At 37.3% G+C, this 20317-nt stretch overlaps 1 protein-coding gene across 6 annotated transcripts; it reads left to right on the top strand.

The window, feature by feature from the left end:
* The first annotated feature begins 65 nt into the window (after window positions 1-65).
* On the top strand, window positions 66-7760 carry LOC107500400 (zinc finger protein 182). Of its 6 annotated transcripts, none has more exons than XM_016125552.2 (5): window positions 66-516; window positions 2858-3030; window positions 3685-3811; window positions 4095-4187; window positions 4697-7760. In XM_016125552.2, exons 2-5 carry the CDS (start codon window positions 3016-3018, stop codon window positions 6649-6651), a joined length of 2190 nt encoding a protein of 729 aa, XP_015981038.2. In that variant the 5' UTR covers window positions 66-516; window positions 2858-3015; the 3' UTR covers window positions 6652-7760. The 6 variants fall into 6 exon arrangements, with proteins under 6 accessions (XP_015981038.2, XP_015981040.2, XP_015981039.2 ...); XM_016125554.2 differs by lacking the exon at window positions 66-516 and adding an exon at window positions 569-584; XM_016125553.2 differs by lacking the exon at window positions 66-516 and adding an exon at window positions 598-723.
* The last annotated feature ends 12557 nt before the right edge of the window (window positions 7761-20317 follow it).

Below are 20317 nucleotides of genomic sequence, written 5' to 3'. Positions count from 1 at the left end.
TTCAATATGGCCGCGTCTTCCCTGCGGTTTCTGAGGGGCTCCGAAGGGAGCGCGGGCGCGGCCATGTTCTGCCTGTGATTGGTTTGGCTCTCGGGTCCGATCGAAAGACTCCGAGCGAGCGTGCTGAAATGGTACTAAGCATGCCTGACGGTGCCGACAGCCGCTGTGGAAGTGGAAGAACCCGAGGCGACAGGTCCTCAAAATAAGAGACAGGATGGATTGGTGTTGAACGTGGCTAAATGGGCCCTCTCGCTCCCCGTAGGCCAGACATCCAAGATGGCGGCGCACGGTCGAAGATGGCCGCTCCCAGCACACAGTCAGGAGAATGGCGCAGTCATAATGCCCCGTGGGAATGCCAACGGAGACTAGAATTAGCGTTCGTAGATACATCGTTCGCTTCCAAATGCCATTGAGTCTGTAAAACAGCCCGCGACGCGAACCCGCAAACGGCGGAGCGGAAGCGGAAGTTGCGTGCTGAGGCGCGGTTTTCCTCTCGAGGTCACGGTTCGCGGAGAGGTGAGGTTAGGTTTGTGCGAGCGGCTCTAAGAATCCGGCGCCGTGGGGATTTCGTGACGTGTGATGTGGTGTGTGGTGGCCGTTCGTGGGGGAGGGGACGGGGGTGGCGTCGTTTAAGGCAGCTTCGTAATTGTCGCGGGCATCAGAGTTCAGGGGAGTAGGTCGAAGAAGATGCGCGACATTCACCATTCCTGGTGGCAGTGACAGGTCGGTTCCCGGTCGCTCCCCGGGCGGTGAAGAGAGGCGCTGGGAGGGCCAGCGACGGAGGGGCCCGTGGGTGGCGGCGGTGGGGATAGGGTTGTGGGTGAGTCATCTGGTATTCCCGTGGTCGGAGGCTGAGCGCGGTATTGGCGCCCGAAGAGCTGCGAGTGGGTGGGTGGCAGAGCCAAGCGCAGGGCGCTGGGCAGAATGATGTGCTTGTGAGAGGCTGAAATTTGAGGCCTCGAGGGGACAGGCATTCGAGTGTGTACTCATCGGTGGGACATTACTTTTCTCAACTTTTCGTGCTGAAGAATTTCAAGCATACAGAAAAGTCGAAGAGTACCAAAATGATCACGTGTATATCCACCATCTAGATACATGAGCTGTGAAAATAGTGCCATAAATACATAGAGTGTGACAACGTGCCAACCAGTGAGCAGGTGTGTGTAAGCGCCTGAAATCACGTTCTTTTATATCAATTCTGCTGTTTGTTCGTGTGACTTGGGTAAAGTATCAAGTTCTCTGTAAGTCTCGATTTTCCCATTCAAACAAATTGCTGTCCACCTCACAGGCCCTCAGAGGGTCCTACATCTAACCCACAAAGGCCACATTTCCAAATATCACATCAAGTAGTCTTTCAGCTTACAAATCGGGGGACACAATGTTGAGTCTATAACAGTTAGGTACTTGACAAAGGGTAGCTATTATTATTCAAATGTGTACCTTTCTGATGGGAGCTTTTCTAAGACAAACCTAACTTATTTTTATTATATATGTGTATCTTCCTTATGAGTTTGATATTAAATGGAGATCTCTAACTTTTATCAATATTATTGTATGCTTATCATTAATAAAAAGCAGAATAAAATCACCTGTAATGTTTTCAGATGTATTTTTAAACTGAATTATATATCGTGGATATTTTTCTTTTTTAATTTATAAAAGGTCAGATTAAATGCATATTTCAAAGGCTTCTAATTTAGTTACCAAACTTCCCCAATAATGTTCTATTATATAATGCTTCCACATACAGTGTGCCAGGTTTTTCCACATCTTTAATGATTAGAGGTTTGGGGCTTTAAGCCAGGTGATACAGCCCAACCTCCAGGAGGATAGTCACTGGAGGATGTCATGTGGCTATTGGTTCTTTAATTGTGCTTATTTAATGAGCTTCTGTATCTAATAAAAACTATAGATACTGAAGCTCAGGTGAGCTTCTGTGGTTGGCAATACCCTGCATACACTAGATGAGTAATGTGTTTTGATACACAGATACATTGGATGAGTAATGTGTCCTCACTCCAAGAGGAAAGGACAGTGGAAGCTTCTGGTTTGGAACCCTCCCAGACCTCACTATATTCTGTCTCTTCATTTAACAGGCCATGATTTGCTATAATTTACATGCTTTTTTGCTATAATAAAATTAATTTTGTACTTTTTTTTTTCCAGGTACCTAATAGGTTTTGTTGGTATTTTAAAGAGTTTTCTTTTAAATCTTTTTGTTGTTTGAATATGAAATTGCAATTAATGTTTATTAGTTGATGGTTAAGAGACTCAAGGAAACCCTTTGCACATCTACAGAGTGAGTTGTCTGTCTGTCTCTCTCTTTCTCACTCTCCTGGTGTACTGCCTGAAAAACTTGCCACCTTTGCTTATTCAGACTTTGAATTCTGTGTCATTAACTCAGCAAGACTGCCAGACATTTTTGGCCTCCTTCTCTCTGCTGTATGTAGCCTGAAGAATCTCCAGGCAGTGAGCTGAAGCCTACAAAGTTCTTGGTTTGTTTATTTTTCCTCTTCTGTGATTTCCATGTCTGGAAATAGTTGTTCTAGATATTTCTATCTTTTAAAAAGTTGGTTAAGATGAAGGATAATTCTGGTAATTCTCCCAGGAATCAGAGGATTTATTGATTATGAGGGTTTGTGTTTTATCCTTGCTCCCTGCGTTACTAGTTGTGTGGCTTTTAGCTAGGTGCTTGGCCTGTCTTAGTTTTCTCTGAAATTGAATAATTATAGTCTGTACCTCATAGTGTTGTTGTGAGTGTTGAGAAAAGAACATGCTAGAAACAGTTCCTTGCATGTATAGAAACTTGCTTTTGTTACTATTTTTATGTCAAACAAATTTTTCCTTAAATTTGTAGATGCTGGCTTTCTTGTATGAGGTAGCTCTTGTAAAGGAAAAAAAGTAGAGCTCAAGTCCAGAAATTAATCTTTGCTGAGGATACTGTTGATGAGACACCAATTCAGGATTTTAGGACAGATACCAAAAGTGGTGGCCATGTTCTGAAAGCTGCTGAAAATGACCAAGTTCCAGGTGAGCTGTTTATTTCCCAGTTTGTTATCCAGTAGACTTCTAGAAGTTTATGTACAAAGGGAATAACGTATAGGTAGGTAGGTAGGTAGGTAGGTAGGTAGGTAGATAAAAGTACTGTGGCTAGGAGAGATGTGCTTAGACTGAGAGAATAAGTGGGCCAGAAGAGCCATCAGGAAGGGAGATTATCTGCATGTCATAGAGTCCTGCAAGGTGCTAATAATTAGAACATTGCCACATAAGCAGCACGGTCCAGAACTTTGAGTTGCAAACTTTTCTATGGTAATACTGGAAACCATCACAAAATGTGGAAAAATGTTACAAGACTTACTTTGTATGTAAGGAGGAAGCACATGAATTTATTTATTTTCTCTCTCTTTTTTTTAATTATTGCAAAATGTATAGTAGGTAACATTCAGTGTTATTAAGGTGGGTTGAAGATGGTTTTTAGGGAGTTTAACATTTTGCTTTGGGTGAATGAATGAGTGAAGAAGTGAATGAAGACTGTGTAAAGAGAGGATAGTTTTAATGAATTTAGCCAGTGTGAATCAAAACTATATATAGAAAAATATTTATTTATAAATTTTCATAGTATAAATATTTGATATTTTATCCCAATGTATTAACTCCAGACTAAAAAGGATTATGTTATAACAGGGCTTATTGTCATTCAAAGATGTGGCTGTGGATTTCACCCGGGAAGAGTGGCAGCTACTAGACACTGTTCAGAAGAACCTCTATCGGGATGTGATGTTGGAAAATTATACCAACCTAATGTCATTGGGTAAAGAGAACTTTCCTAAACATTTCAGCATAAGCCCATTAATTGCCTGTCTTTTTTCATTGCTACAATATATGAGTATTCTGATATCCTTAATGATTTTGGACTTGGACTTGTGTAGATGATAGAACTTATTTTCTTTATGATTAACAGTGACTGTACTTACTTTCATTTTCCAAATGAAAAGTTTCATTTCGCTGAGATTAAAACTATATATTCCCTGAAACAGAACTTTTCCTCATAGGCCCCAAGACTGCTCAGGTTCTCTGTGATTACCCTTTGACAGGTTATCAAGCTGCCAAGCCAGGAGCTGTGATCCACTGGGAGAAAGAAGAACAAGGAATAGTAGAGAGGGAATTTCCAAGTCATTTTAGCCCAGGTGAGTAAAATCAGTGCAGGGGGAGTTAGTGGATGCAAAGTGACACTCGTTTATTGATGTGACACTTTTCTTATTTAAATATTTTTCTCATGGTTTCTGAACCTTTAGAGGTGACTTTGAGTGAAAAGAAGTCTTTCGTATGAATGTTGCCTGTACCTCCTTTTATTTTCCTTGAGTCAGATCTCTGCCTATTTCATTTGGTCTTTCCTCTTTTGCACAGTTGTTCTTCTGTTGCAACCTGCTAGTCACAACTAGCTTCTTTCCCTTTTGATCCATATTCATATTCCTTTATATTATGCTTTTAAACATTCATAGATTTGTTTCGAAGTTTGATGACACCCATGTCCTTCAGTTCATTACCTATTACTGTTGTTTTATTGAATAATGTCTTAGACTTATATTGTTCACTTGCTGTATCACTTTCTTCATTTCCTTTGAATATTGACTCAAGATTCCATCTCTCTCCATTTTATGATAATGGTAAAACTCATTGATTTTTTACCCCCTAGAAGTAATATGGCAAGTTAATGATTGGTATCAAGAAGATATCGTGAAGGATGAACCTGTGGAGAGAGATCATGAAAATAATGCATTGGGGAAAATATTTTCTCTCAGCAAAAATTTTGTTCCATTTATAGAAGAAACCCATAAATGTGTTTCAAGAGGAATAAGTTTGAAACAAAATTCAGATTCAGATTTTCAGAGTAAAAACTATGTAGAAACAAACTCTGATGAGTCAGATGGTCCTGGGAAATCATTTTTCCATTCTCTACATGAACTCTCCTGTGCTCGAGCCCAGTATTACGAACATAATTTACGTGCGAAGGCTTTCAACCTGGTGACAAATCCTAAAAGACATAACAGAGTTTGCACAGAAGGGAATCCTTATGAATGCAGCGAATGTCCAAAATCCTTCAGGTATAAGTCAAAGCTCATAATACACCAGAGAACTCATACGGGAGAGAAGCCGTACAGATGTAGTGAATGTCAGAAAGGTTTCGGTACAAAATGTCATCTCGCTCTTCATCAGAGAATTCATACAGGAGAGAAACCATATGGATGTATCGAGTGTCAGAAATCCTTCAGAACAAAGTATCATCTCATTCTGCATCATAGGATTCATACAGGAGAGAAACCTTATGAATGTAAAGAATGTGGAAAAGCTTACAGGGAGAAGACAAAGCTGAAGTTACATTACAAAATGCACACAGGAGAGAAACCTTTTGAGTGTAGCGATTGTGGAAAAGGTTTTATGCAGAAGTCAAACTTGATTATCCATCGAAGAAGTCATACAGGAGATAAACCCTATGGGTGTAGAGAATGCGGAAAGGCCTTCTGTAGCAAGTCTCAGCTTGTCGTTCACCAGCGAATTCATACAGGAGAAAAATCCCATGAATGCAGTGAATGTGGGAAAGCCTTCTGTAAAAAGTCTCACCTTGTAACACATCAGAGAATTCATATAGGAGAGGAACCTTATGAATGCAGCGAATGTGGAAAAGATTTTGTACATGTGTCACAGCTCATTGTACATCAGAAAAATCATACAGGGAGACGACCTTATGAATGCAAGGAATGTGGAAAAGCCTTTAACAAAAAGTCACACTTTATAACACATCAGAGAATTCATACGGGAGAGAAGCCATATGAATGTAGTGAATGTGGAAAAGCGTTTATAGACAACTCACAGCTTATTGTTCATCGAAGAACTCATACAGGAGAGAAACCGTACGAATGCAGGGAATGTAGGAAAGCATTTAATAAAAAGTCATCTCTTATAACACATCAGAGAATTCATACAGGAGAGAAGCCTTATGACTGTAATGAATGTGGAAAAGCTTTTATAGACAAGTCACATCTCATCGTCCATCAGAGAACTCACACAGGAGAGAAACCATATGAATGCAGTGAGTGTGGAAAAGCTTTTGTGCGAAAGGCAATGCTCATTGTACACCAGAGAACACACACAGGAGAGAAACCCTTTGTCTGTCCCGAATGCCAAAAAGCTTTCCGCAGCATGGCAATGCTCAGTAGACATCAGTTGATTCATACAGGAGAGAGACCCCACAGATGCAATGAATGTGGAAAAACTTTTCGCCAAAAAAGCCATCTTATTATCCACCAACGATGCCACACTGGTGAGAAACCCTATAGATGCATTCCGTGTGGTCAAATCTTTAACCAGAAGTCACAGCTCATTAGACATCAGAGACGTCACACAGGAGAGAAACCATTTCAGTGCACTCAGTGTGAGAAATCCTATTTTGAGAAATCATACCTCAGTGACCATCAGAGAAGCCATGCAGGAGAGAAACCTTATCAATGTAGTGAATGTGGGAAAACTTTCTCTCTGAAGTTCTTTCTCACTTCACATGAAGAAACTCATACAGGAAAGAAATCTCAGAAACACATCGAGTGCTGGAAAGACTTTAGTGAGATGTCAAATCTCTGCAAATGCAAGAATTAGCACAAGAGACACCCTATGAATGAAAGTTAGGATACTTTTACATTATTTTTGGCCTTTGTAAGTTTCAGAAAACTTATGTAGGAGAGAACTCTTAAATGCAGTGAATATAGGAAAATTATTTTCCAACAACAAAGCCTCACATTTCATTAGAGAAAGGCAATCCAAATGAGTTAAAAAGTCAAAATCATTTCTGGAGAAGAAAAATCCTATTATACATCACACATAAATGAAACCTGAGTGCAACAAATATTTTTGACAGGTTGTTTAGTTTTCACTGAGAAAAAAATCTCATCAACATTGTGAGTCTTGGAATACCTTCAATACAAATGAGTTTTCATACTAAAGAATACAGATGAGTGAAGACTTGTGAAAAGGAATGACTCTGTTGTGAAGTTCAAATTGACTGTGCATCAGGTTATATTTATTAAGGAAAATTAGTATAGTGTGGTGATGGTATAAAAGGATGTTTACATAAAACAACATTACAATAGAAGTTTTGATCTCAACATGTATTTATAGGAAATGTAACACAAAAGTAGTCATTTATGAAGAAGCGACAACTTTAGCATGCCAAAGGACACTTTGTTTTATGTTTAAGTATATTATATAGTCAAAGCAATAAATTAAAGGTCTCACGTGTGTGTATTTGCTTTGTGTCTGAATATTTTTATAGAACGTATATAATCATTTTTGGATATCATAAGATGATATGAAAGTTTGTACCATGAAAATCTTCTTCCATTTTTATGTGCGTGATATCCATAACAAATGCCAACATTGTAAACGTTTGTGTATCATAAAATGCAGTGTAGATTTCTGCAAGGATTTAATTAGGTTTAGGATTAAGCAAGACTATAACTTAACACCATTTATATACTGTTTTATATATACTGTTTACTGGTATACATAAATGGATGGTAGTTCTTTTCAGCCACTTAGATTAATAAACCTTTTTTTTTAATCGTCTTCTGGTTGTCATAAAAACAAACAAACAAAAACCTTAAAAACCTGGAGATTTAAGAGTGATGTGTAATCACAGCTTTTTTGCCCCTGAGTTCTGAAAACTGGAAGCAGCTGCTATTTTCAAAGAAATAAAGATCAAAATGTCACTTTGGTTGGTGGTATTGCTCATAAAAAAAATATGGCTTAGAGCTAGACCAGATTTGCTTCACCACACTTTAACCCATAAAAACCTAGTTTATTAGTTTCCTATGGCTTCTATAATAAAGTAGTATATATAAATGGAGCGGCTTAAAACAACAGAAAGCTCTGGAGGCTCGAAATCCGAAATCAAGGTGTCATTAGGGCCGTGCTCTCTCTGAAACTTCTTGGGGAATCTTTTGCCTTCCAGGTTCTGGTGACTTGCTGGCAGTTTTGACATTCCTTAGCTTGCAGCTCTAATCTCTGTCTTTGTCATAGTCTTCCTCTCTATCTCTGCATCTTCACATAGCTATTTTATAAAACCAGTCATACTGGGTTAGGTTCCCACTCTACTCCAGAGTGACTTTAATCTTAACTAATTACATCTGTGACTACTCTCTTTGCAAATAGTCACATTCTGAGGTACTGGAGGTTAGGACTTAAACATCATTTTTCGAAGGGAGGGTACATTGGTTTTGGTACCAACTCCAGCGTGTGTGTGTGTGTGTGTGTGTGTGTGTGTGTGTGTGTGTGTGTTTCCCATACCAACAAATCTCAGTTACCAGCAGGGTGTCCAAGAATTCAATGCATTTCTGACACTGTGTACCTGTGGCTGCCAGCAGATTGGCAGGCCGGAGTTCCACAGGCCTCCACCTTAGTGTTCCTTGACGATGAGCCCCATCTCTCCCGTAGCCTCCAGTGAGCTCCTCCATCATCAGTGTGGCCACACCACGTGGACCCCGTATGCCTAGCTGGCACCTTTCTGTGAGCTCTGCCGCCTATAGGCTGCTCCCACTTTAAGTTACTTTGCCATTGGCAAGCTGCATGGACCTGTGGCAACTGTGTTTCTCCAATGAACTGAATTTGATTTTGGGATTGGGAGAAATCCTCTTCCAAGTTTTTGGTTTCTCCCCGTTCCGGTCTTTCGGTCTTTGTCTCAGTTCTGGAGGTAGTAATTTTTTTTTTTTTTTTTTTTTTTGCATTCACATTTGCTATTTCAGTATTATGTGGAGTCCTTTCAGTATTTAACTACCTTTTAATTGTTAATTCTTAAAATTACTGCTAGCATTTCTCTCTCCTGCTGAACCCTGACAGATAAAATATTTTTCACTTGAGAAAGCTACAAAACTATATTTTTTCTACATAAAGATAAATATAGACAATTTTTAAAAACGGGCAATAAGAAGTAAAAAGTAATAGCTGTTGTTACTGTTTGGGGTCTGGGGGTAGGGAAGATTTGATCAGGATGGAGCCTATACACCATTTCAATTGTATGATAAATATTCCTTTTCCCCTTTACCTCATAGTTATTTATACAGTTATTTTTTTGAGCATCATCAAAGTACATAAACATTGTCTTTTTAAAATAATTATGATTAGAGTAAATTATTTTCTGTTGCTATTCAATTTCATTGCATCTTTTGGCTGCCAGCAGATTGGCAGGCCGGAGTTCCACAGGCCTTCACCTTAGTGTAGCTCTAATACATTTTAAAGGTTTTTTTTTTCCAATTGTAAAATTTCCATTGTGTTCTTTTCTATTGTGTTTATTTCTCCACCGAGAACTTGAAACTCTTCCTATGTGTTTCAGAAAACACATACAAGAAAAAGCCCTATGAATGCAGTCAGTGTCAGAAAGCGTTTCTCTGCTGGTCACAGCTCATTGAACATCAGAGGAGCCACACTGGAGAAAAACCCTTTTCATGTACAGAGTGTCCAAAAGGTTTCAACTGGAAGTCAGAACTCACTTTATAACAGAGAGTTCATACTGGAAAGAAGCCGTACCAATGTGGTGAATGTCAGAAAGCCTTCAGCACTAGATCACCTCTCATTATACACCAGGGAATGCACACAGGAGAGAAACCCTGCAGATGCAGTGATAATGGGAATGTTTTCACACAGAAGGCACAGCTCAGTGTATGTGAGAGACTCACACAGGAGAGAAACCCTATGAGTGTAGTAAACGTGGGAAAACTTTCATTTATAGGCCTAGTCGAAATAGATTCCAAAGAACACATGAGGAGACAGACCCTATAACTACAGTGAATGTGGGAAAATTTTATTTCTACCCTGATGACTGGGCCCTGCCACTGGCCACATGGAGCTCATAGCTCTCCCAGGCAGGGCTGTTCAGGGTAGTTACCATATCTTCTTTCCTTTGAATTTGGGAAATTTTTTAATGTCACATCTCAGACACCAAAGATGTCGTTTAGGAGAGAAGTCAAATGGATACAGAGAAAATGAAAGCACTCAAGGTCATTACAACATGAGATTACAGGCATATAGGAAAGAATTCTTATATATACAGTGAATAAAGAAGTTTTCACTCAGATGTTTCCTAGAGAATTAAATTGAGAGAAATCAGTAATTCAGTAAATATAAAATCTACAGTAATAACTTGCAGCTTATTGTTCATCTGAAATGCATACAGATAAGGAATTTGACAAACATGCAAAAGTTCACAAAATTCATAGCACATACAACAGAAAGACAAGCACTGAATGTAGTAATTTTGTGAAAACTTCCTTTTAGAAGTGTACATTATTTTATATCAGAGAAACGCGCACAGGAAGAAACTACAAGACAAATATTGCAATACTTTTATTGAGAAATCAAATTTCAGATGCATCAGAATTTCTACCAATCATATAAGAGTAATAAATGTGAGAAAAACTTTTCTTAAAAGTCGCAAACGTCATATTGGAGAATATATACCAAGGAATAACTCTCCGATTGTCATAAAGTACTAGAAAGCCTCTGATTATGGAAAAGAGTCCACAAATAAAACATACAAGAATATAAACCTTAATGTGAATATATTAAATGTGGGGATGACTGCACCATGAAATGCAACTTTATTGTATACAAGACAGCATTTAGGAAAAATGAAGCCAGGTCAGTGAGTTGAGGAGTTATTTTTCCTAGAAATAATAAGTCATGTTCTTGCTGTGAGTACCAAATCGATAAGGAATATATTTCAAAAGGCTTTCCGTATGAAGAGAGAGATGTTTACCGTGGAGTAGATAAACTATGTGAATAAATGGAATGATCAGAACAACAGATAAGGTTACCAAAAATTTCAGCTGTGGCTAGGTGTTTTCTTCCTGGAACCCAAATGTTGTACCTTTTTGAGTTTTGTATGTAAATACAGTATTTATAGGTATGAAATGAATACATGTAACTATTTTGAAGTGATTTCCAAATTACAGAAAAGTAGCAAGAATGGTACAAAGATTCTCCAGTTGTTGCCATTTTACTGCATTTGTTTTATTATATTCTCTCTCCATCCATAAACACTATTTTGTTTTTCTGAACTACTTGAGAGTAAGTTTCAGACATGATGCCTCTTTGGTGTATATTTACTAAGAACAGGGATAGTCTCAAACATAATCACAGTATAGCTATTAAAATCAGGAACTTTGATCTAATATGTTTATATAATTTAGAGATTTTATTCAGTTTATCAATTAGCTTACTAATATTCTTTATAACCAAAAAAGAAGAAAAAAACCCCTTGGTTCAAAACCATGTCTATAATTGTCATATTTCTTTAGATTCCTTTAATATGGAACAGTTATCTTTGTCTTTCATGACGTTGTCATTTTGCAGAGTAAAGGTCACTTCAATTTAAGTTGGATGCCTCCTAACGATTGCTTATGTGTTTCGGGCAGAAGTACTACATAAATGATATTGTGACCTCAGTGCGTTGCACCAGGAGGCATATGATTTTGGTTTGTCTTATTACTGATGTTATGAACTTTAATCAGTTGTTCAGGTGTTGTCTGCCTGGTTCCTCCACTCTTCCCCGTAGAAATTAATAAATTGCAGAAATAATTTGAAACTCTTGATATCCTTCTCCTCATCAAACATCTATTAGTTTTAGGAACCATTGATTCCTCTTACCTGGCTTGGTTATTACTGTGATGGCTGCAAAATATTGATTTTTAAAACTCTATTCTCTATATTTTTCATAGTTGATATTTTACTGTAAGGAAGGGCTTTCTCCCTCATTTGCTTATTGTAGTTGATAGATGGTCATGGGAATGGGAAGCACAGCATAGGGAAATGCAGTCACCATTAATGTAATGGCTAGGTGGAGAGCCAGAGGAGAGAAAGAACAATCAGGAGGGTCGTTTTATAAACTATGTAAATATCTAACTAATGTACTGTATACTTGAAACTAAATACAATTTAAAAATAAGTTTTAAAAATGTCACTATGGATTCAAGAGATATTCACTGGTTTACCATTGCTGCCATTATTGTTTTGAGCTCACATTTCCCTGGATCTGGCCAGTGCAAGTCCTGTCATGTTGGCTTCTGTAGATTTTTGACATCTTACCACCATTTTGTGAACACTTCTCTTTGGTTCAAGAATATTGTTCAGGCTCCTTTATTTTCCTTGTCCTAGTACTGGAATCGGTGATTTCTTTGAAGAGTTCTAGGTTTTTAAGGTGCAGAGTTGTATTTAGAAACCAAGATCAGGGTACTAGGTGTACTCGTTACTACTGAGGTCATTGTTTTCAGGCTGTCTTAGTGGACAGAACTCCAATACCTTGGATTCATTCTAGTCTTTCCCTTCTTCATATTTGTTACTTTATTCTCTAACAGTGTTAAGATCTTTCTCCCATTATTCTAAAAATACTTATTTTCTCAATCCCTAGAAGACACAGAAAAGAATTTCAGACTATAGCTAACTCATATTGTTGGGAAAAACTTACTGACTAGAGTTAATATTTATTTATAGTTCTTTTCATCCCAAATATAAAGGCGTATAGTTGAAATATTGTCAAAGTGTTACTTGGGACAGTTTTTGAAATCAGTTTGATGTGATTATGAATAACATTTTATTAGATTAGTTATTTTCTATTTGTATTCTATTTTTCTGATGATGCTTGATGTTATTTTTTGTTTGCAAAACATTAGCACGGTTTCTATTTTATTATATATAAAGCAAGCACAACATAGTTTTAGAAGTCAAAATTATACTGAAAGATATACTCAGCAGAGTGAGTCATGTGATTTTGTTTATAGATTTTAATAAAAATTCCAAAGTTTGCATTTTATATTGTAACAATGCAGCATTATAACTGAAATAGTACAAATTACTATACCATCTATTTTTTTTTTTGATGGACATGACTGAGGGTATAGAGAGAAGTATGAGACTATCTTTCCCAATATTTCTGAAATGGTTCAAACTCCTATATACCAGCGGTCTCCAACCTTTTTGGCACCAGGGACCAGTACTCCTTTGAGAATCTAATGCCTGATTATCTGAGGCAGAGCTGAGGCAGTGATACTAGCTCTGGGGAGCATCTGCAAACACAGATGAAGCTTCAGTGACTCATCTGCCGCTCACTTCTTGCGGTGCAGCCCGGTTTCTAACAGGCCACGAACCGGTACTGGTCCATGGCCGGGGGGTTTGGGAGCCCTGCCATATACTATACTCATTCACGAATATGGACTAGGATACCTTTTTACAGATGTATATTTTAAATATGCAAAGGCACAAAACATGTTTGCCCAAGGAACACTATATTACAGTGACAAGAAATGACCTAGAGCTAGCTAGCTATGATTATCAGTATGATTGAATCTAATGAATACAATGTCAATTGAGAAATCTGATCACAGAAGACAAACAGTATAATACTATTTAATACAATTAAGTGGCATGAACAAGTTTCTTAGAGGTATGGATATATAGCAAAATCATAAAGAAAACTAGGGGAATGCTAGACACAGAATTTAGCATAGTAGTTACTTCTGGTATGAAAAGGGTATTTGGTCAGAGAAGAGTTAAGAAGAGGCTTCCAGTAGTGTGATGGATATGAGCCTTTAATAATTGTTTTACCTTTTCTACTAAATCCTTTAGCACTTTTGTAATTAAAGTCCCTGTGTGATAATTTCAAAATTTGGGGCTATTCTCTGGTTCTACCATTTATGTTTCTAATCTTCAATATATCAAATTTTCTTTGCGTGTATCTTTTAATGTTTTTTTTTTTTTGCCACCTTTTAGAATCCTCCTCAATCACAGAGTTGTACCTTCAGAGTGGTTTCTTCCTTTTTTTTTTTTTTTAAAATATATATATTATTTTTTACATTACCGTTGACATGCAATATCATATTAGCTTTAGGTATACAACATAGTGATTAGACATTTATATAACTTATGACACGGTCCCCTGATAAGTCTATTACCCCCTCATACCATACATAGTTATTACAATATTATTGGCTATGCTCCTTATGCTATACTTTACATCCCCATGACTATTTTGTAACTACCCATTTGTACTTCTTAATTCCTCCACCTTTTTCACCCCTCCATCTGGCAACCATTAAAAATGTTCTCTGTATCTGAGTTTGTTTCTGTTTTGTTTGTTCATTTATTTTGGGTTTTTAGATTCCACATATAAGTGAAATCATATGGTACTTGTCTTTCTCTGACTTATTTAACTTAGCATAAAACTCTCTATATAAAATGATAGTAGAAACTGAAGTTAACATTTACCTTCTAAGCAATGCTTTTATAGATTTCTAACGCCGTATATTAGTTTCTTTAAACTTTTTTTTTTAATTGTGAGGTACAACACAAAAAATTGCAGAAAATGTAAATGAATATACCACAGTTTGTCCACACTCCTATTGATGGACTCCTGGGCTCTTTCCAGTTTTGGGGTATTATAAATGAAGCTACTATGAACAGTCTTGTAATCTTTTTATTGAAATATGTTTTTGGTTTTCTTGAGTAAATATCTAGGAACTGAGGAGCTTTTTCAGATTATGTAGTTTCTTCCCTCCATACCTGTTTTGTGGAGATATAATTGACATACATCACTGTATAAGTTTAAAGGCACACAGTATAATGGTTTGATTTACATATATTATAAATGATTACTGCAGTTAGTTAGCATCCATCATCTCATAGATATAATTTAAAAAACCGGAAATTTTCTGCTTGTTATATGAACTCTTAGGATATACCCACTTAACTTTCATATATATCGTACAGCAGTGGTAACTGTAGTCACATGTCCATTATATCCCCAGTTCTTATTTGTTACGTAACTGGGATTTTTGCCTTTTGACCACCTTCTTCCAATTTCCTCTTCCTTTACCCCTCACCTCTGGTAATCACAAATCTGATCTCTTTTTCTATGAGTTTGGTTTAGTTTGCTTTTAGAGTCCACATATAAATGAGATCATGCAGTATTTCTTTTTCTGTCTGATTTATTTCACTTAGCATCACGTTCTCAATGTTCATGTTGTTGTAAACAATAGGATGTCCTCTTTTTTGTTGTTGTTTATGGCTGAGTAATAGAATATGTAGTTTTTAAATCTGTATCTTCGATTACTTGCCTACTTGATTCTGTTGTGGCCACACCAGAGATCAACATGATGGAAACATCACCACAGATGGTATTCAGAGGCAGGGGAAAGGAGGAGATGAGAAGATAAAGGAAAAACAGTACAACAGAGACTGTAACAAGATTGTAAAGCATTTGTAACCCTATTTTTGTTCTGTCTAGTAATAGTGAAAATTGAGGAGAGGGCCAATCTCTGGATAGATGAAGATATCCTGGATTTCTTGGAAGGTTATTTATTCCGAAGGCCCGAGAAAAATCATTCTAGAGAAACTGACAGGGAAGTAAGCAAGTTCTCCAGTCTGAAGAAATGAGATTTAGCAAACCGTACACTTCCTCGATTGTGATTTAGCTCCAGGCAACCACTAGGTGGAAACTGTGTTCTTTTAACTTGAGTTTTCATTAGCTCTTGGGATAAATAAAGGTAACACAGATGGAATCAACATCAGGTCACACCAGAGTTGTTCAGCTTTTGCCATCCTTTGTTTCCCTTGATTTCTCTCTTCTAATAAGCCCAAGTTTAGATAACAAAGCTCTGATATGAAACAGTTGCTATACTTCAGGCAGGCTGGACTCCTGAAGCTATGTCTTCTTTAGTATAAAGGGAAAGGACACAAGATGAATTGATTAAAAAAAAAAAAAACTAACTTTTTTTTTTTTAATGTGAAAGATAATCAATGTACAGAAAATTGAATAAAACAATGTAGTTTATCCCATTGTTAAACAAATACCTCTGTGCCCCCCCACACAGGTCGAGAAATAGAAACTTAACCAGGACTTTAGAAGTATGTCAGCCAACCATGTGTACTTCTTAGGTATTTCATAGATCAAATTTCTCTCCCTTTAGCTGTGATCACTATCTTAGCTCTTATGTAATAAATGCCTTCCTTTAAAAATACCTAATTTTTATACTTAATTATGCATAGCTGAGTAGTATAGTTTAATTGTGCCTCTTTGAAACTATGTAAATGGAATACATGTCTATTCTGATATGTGACTTTTTTTCATTTAATATGACTGTAAGATTTATCTGTGTTTTATAGGCTGGTTTCAACCATTTCTATTGCTGTATAGCAATTCATTTTAGGAGTATACTTCAATTATTTATCCTGTTGGTGAACAGTTGGTTTGTTTCCAGTTTGGGGCTGTTATGAAATATGTTAATATTTTATAATCTTGGGTACACTCTTGTTCATCTGTGTTTTCTCCCTCACATATTATGTATGTTGTGAGAAACTCCTGCAGTCTTGGTGGGATGCCTGGTGCTTGGAGCAACAAGGTCATCAGAAGCAAGTGTGGACTTACAGACAAGGACACATTGAAGGGAGGGTGCACACGCCTGACCTATTCTGGGACTTCTTGCTCTAGGGATGAGGATGGGAAAAAGTTACAGGAGAAGAAATAGCTGATAACGCAGTCATGGCCCTGAGGCCGAGTCTGGGAATTGGCTGTAGTTTATAATTGCTAACCTGATAGTAACTAATGATGTTCTGCAAAGCCAGCTTTGTGAGGGAGAATAAAAAGCCATGGAAACAGGGGTGGGGGATGCTAGCATTGCCATTCCTTGCCATTCCTCCTCTCCCTTATCCATGTTAGTAAAAGCATTTCCAGACTCTGACCCTTCTTCCTAACCTTCTCCGCAACAATGTATCCTAGTATTCATAGGTACACATTTTTTTCTGGCAGGGTGTATATCTAGGTGTGATTTGGGTCATAGAGTGATTTTTAAAAGACTTTAAAATGGCAAATAGAAACATAGAAGAGTAGAAAGCGTTAAGAATTTAAAGGAATTTGTTGATCTCTTATTGCCTTTCTCCCTCTGTTTCCTGAGAATATTTCTAATCAAATATCATATGTCATCTAATTTCCCTCTTAAATACTTTATGTATCTGTGACAGATAAGGATTTTTAAAAAACTGTAGCCTCCATATCATTATACCCAACAAAATGAACAATTATTTGATATGTTAGGGTCCTCTGGAGAAACAGAACCAATGGGCAGTGCGTGTGTGTGTGTGTGTGTGTGTGTGTGTGTGAGAGAGAGAGAGAGAGAGAGAGAGAGAGAGAGAGAGAGAGATTGATTTATTATAAGGTATTGACTCACATGATTATGGAGGCTGAGAATTTGGAGGTGGAAAGGGTAGGGAAGACTTTTTTCTAATTAATTAGTAATCCTGTTAACTGTTCTTGAAAATCTCACAAGAGCAGAATAGTGACAGCTTCACACCTGCTGCTTCAAGAGCGGGTAGCCCCAGACAGCCTTGAACAGGATGTTGGGGACAACAACTTTTCTGCCAAGATTTATTTTGCCAACTGAACAGCCGCCCACCTCACCCTCCCAGTGGCTGCCTCACTACCCTGTATGAAGAAGACCGTTTGTTCTTGGGTATGGACTATAAAGATGTGTGTGTTTCCAAGATCTAATATTCTGTCCTCTTATGAAGAGAACATTTGTTTAACTGATAATCAGGGGAATGTGGTTGCACATTACAGTTACTAGGAAGCTTTGTGAATAAACATTCCTGCGTTCTGCACCAGGCTTTACTGACCCAGGTTCCTTCCTGCTGTAGTGACCAAACCTATATTTTAAAAATACCTCCACGGGTGATCTTGAACAAACAGTATCAGCTGTAGATCAACATTTGGAGTACAGGTACTTAAATGGTATCTGGAGGTGTGAGAGGCATGAGATGGGAATGTGAGGGGAAAAAAGTTACTGTTGGACAGTCTTCAGCATCCTAAGATTATGAAACACAGATTTTCTTTATCTACTAGCTGGGATAACTCTTAGGGTGGGACCAGATAACAGGAGAGATCTCCAGACTCTCCAGTCTTTGGAATGTACATTCTGGAATGAAGGGGACTTCCTGGATTAATCCTCCCCACCCCCCTCCACACACGGTTTCTGGTCAGATGCACTTAGATGTCACTCTAGGGCTGCTATGGAAAATAAGCTGTCCTAGAGGTTCTGGGACATCCAATGAGGTCACAGAGCTGAGGCCGAGGGGAGACTTCCATTTCCTTGCTTTGTGTTTCAACCACAGTTGGAACTCAGTTTCAACTGAGTTTGTTTTCCTGAGCACTTGAGACAGATGCCAAAGCCAGTCATGCTTTTGATTGATTGTTACTGCTGCCTTTCGCCATTGTTAGGTCAGCTCCCTGTCTTAATAAGTCCAAATGTAGAGGACTACCATGTCTTTTTGAATAGATGTCCCTACTTCAAGCCGCATGATTCCAGAAGCTGTGAAGCTTTTCTTGTATAAAGCAAAAGACCTGAATTTGATAGAGCTATTTTCTCAAAAATTTTTAAATGTGGAATAAACAAACCCTAAGGGGAAAATATCAATAAAAGATAAGCATGAAGATCAATACATTTTTGTAAAAGAAACACTTGTGTACCACCAGCAAGTCAAGACATGGATCATTGTCAACACTCTAGAAGCCATCAACCACAACATACTTTTTTCCACTTCTTTCCTTGATCACTTTCCCTCCTTCCCTCCAACTCTAACCATGTCTTGACCATTACGATAACCAATTCATCATTTTCTTTTATAGTTTTATACATAGTTAGGTATCCCTAAGCTGTATAGTTTAATTTTTTAATTAAAAAAATTTAAATATAAATGGAGTTATGTTATATCTACTGTTATGTCTTTTTTCTCAAGATGGTGTGGGTTCCAGGTCTGGCTGTGATCCAGGCTTGCAGCTAGGGGTAGAACTCTGGATTTAAAATGTTACATTAATATAGTAAGGCACCTGCACCTAACTTTTGCAAGTATGACTCAGCTTATTGTTTATTACGCATGTGTGGCAGAATGTCACTATTCTCCAATATATATAAAGCCCATGTGGTCCAGAAGCATGTATTCCCTGCAATAATGTTGGGGCCTGCTGTTTCATTCTCATGTCGGTTCCTCATGCATTCTTTCAACTGGGCATCTCACTACTGAAGCCTTCCCTTCTTGATCAGCTTGGTGCTGACAGATGGTATGTAAGATTCATCTATGTAGATGTAGTTTCTTTTTAAATTGTATTGCTGAATAGTAACTTATAAGAATACCTTATAACTTGTTCATTCTGTTGTGGAGAAACTTTGGGATTATTGACAGTTTGGTGCTACTGTGAAGAATTATGAAATGATTATTTGTGAACACATACTATTGGGCAAGAAAACATAATTGATATGTGGGATTGCTGGGTATAGAGAGTCTTTTTCTTTAAAGTCTTAATAGGAACTTCAAGTATACACAAAGTAAAGAAAATACTACAATGAATTATCATTTTCATTAATTATAAATATTTTTGCCAAATTAATTTAATTTTACTTCCCTTTTATTCTACTCTAGAATGTTTTATCTCTAAATAGATAAGAACTTTGAAAACAATAGCCATAATACCTCTCTCACACCCAAAGAAACTAATTTTTAAAATTGGATTGATTTTTCCTGGCCAGGCTTCCATATGTATACCAAGAAAAGCTGTCTACCTAAGAGAGTTGTAACAATGGGGCTTTTTACCCCCAGAAATAGACATGTACAAGAAAATTAACTAAATTATATGTTATCATTTAATTTACCCCACAGAAAAATGTATATCCATGTAAGGAACATGTAAGTACAGTTATTCATAGTGGCATTGTTGGTTATAGCAAAATATTAGAAACAATTTACAATGGATATTAGCCAAAAGGCCAGAGAAGCAATTAGAAACAATTTAAATGATCATTAATATGTCACTGATTAAATACATTTTGTCACATCAATCCAATAGAACAGAACACAAGCATTCAAAATCCCAGCTCTCAGCTTACATTTTCATTGTGTGAAGGAAACTATACCAAGTACTGTAAATGGTTATACTGTTGTTTCATGCCAATAAATTTAACATTTGGAATGAAATGGCTGAATTCCTTGAAAGTTAGTTTGCCAAAAGTGATAGGAGAAAAATAGAAAATCTGAATAGTCTAATAACTATTAAACAAATTGAATTTGCTATTAAAAGCTCTCCCATGAATCACAGGGATGTGAAGTACAGCATAGGGAATATAGTCATGATACTGTAATAACTATATATCGTGCAAGGTGGATACTAGACTAATCGGAGGATCACTTTGTAAATTATATAAATGTCTAACCATTAGCTTGTACACTTGAAACT

The sequence above is a fragment of the Rousettus aegyptiacus genome, unplaced genomic scaffold (assembly GCF_014176215.1).
Source record: "Rousettus aegyptiacus isolate mRouAeg1 unplaced genomic scaffold, mRouAeg1.p scaffold_m13_p_14, whole genome shotgun sequence".
Taxonomy (NCBI): Eukaryota; Metazoa; Chordata; class Mammalia; order Chiroptera; family Pteropodidae; genus Rousettus; species Rousettus aegyptiacus.
This window is presented reverse-complemented; position numbering and strand designations above follow the sequence as displayed.

Excerpts from the sequence above, each read along its gene's own strand:
- LOC107500400 (XM_016125552.2), top strand. Across the intron at positions 3,812-4,094 it reads TACCAACCTAATGTCATTGG|GTTATCAAGCTGCCAAGCCA; the intron begins GTAAAGAGAACT and ends ACCCTTTGACAG. Across the intron at positions 4,188-4,696 it reads TCCAAGTCATTTTAGCCCAG|AAGTAATATGGCAAGTTAAT; the intron begins GTGAGTAAAATC and ends TTTACCCCCTAG.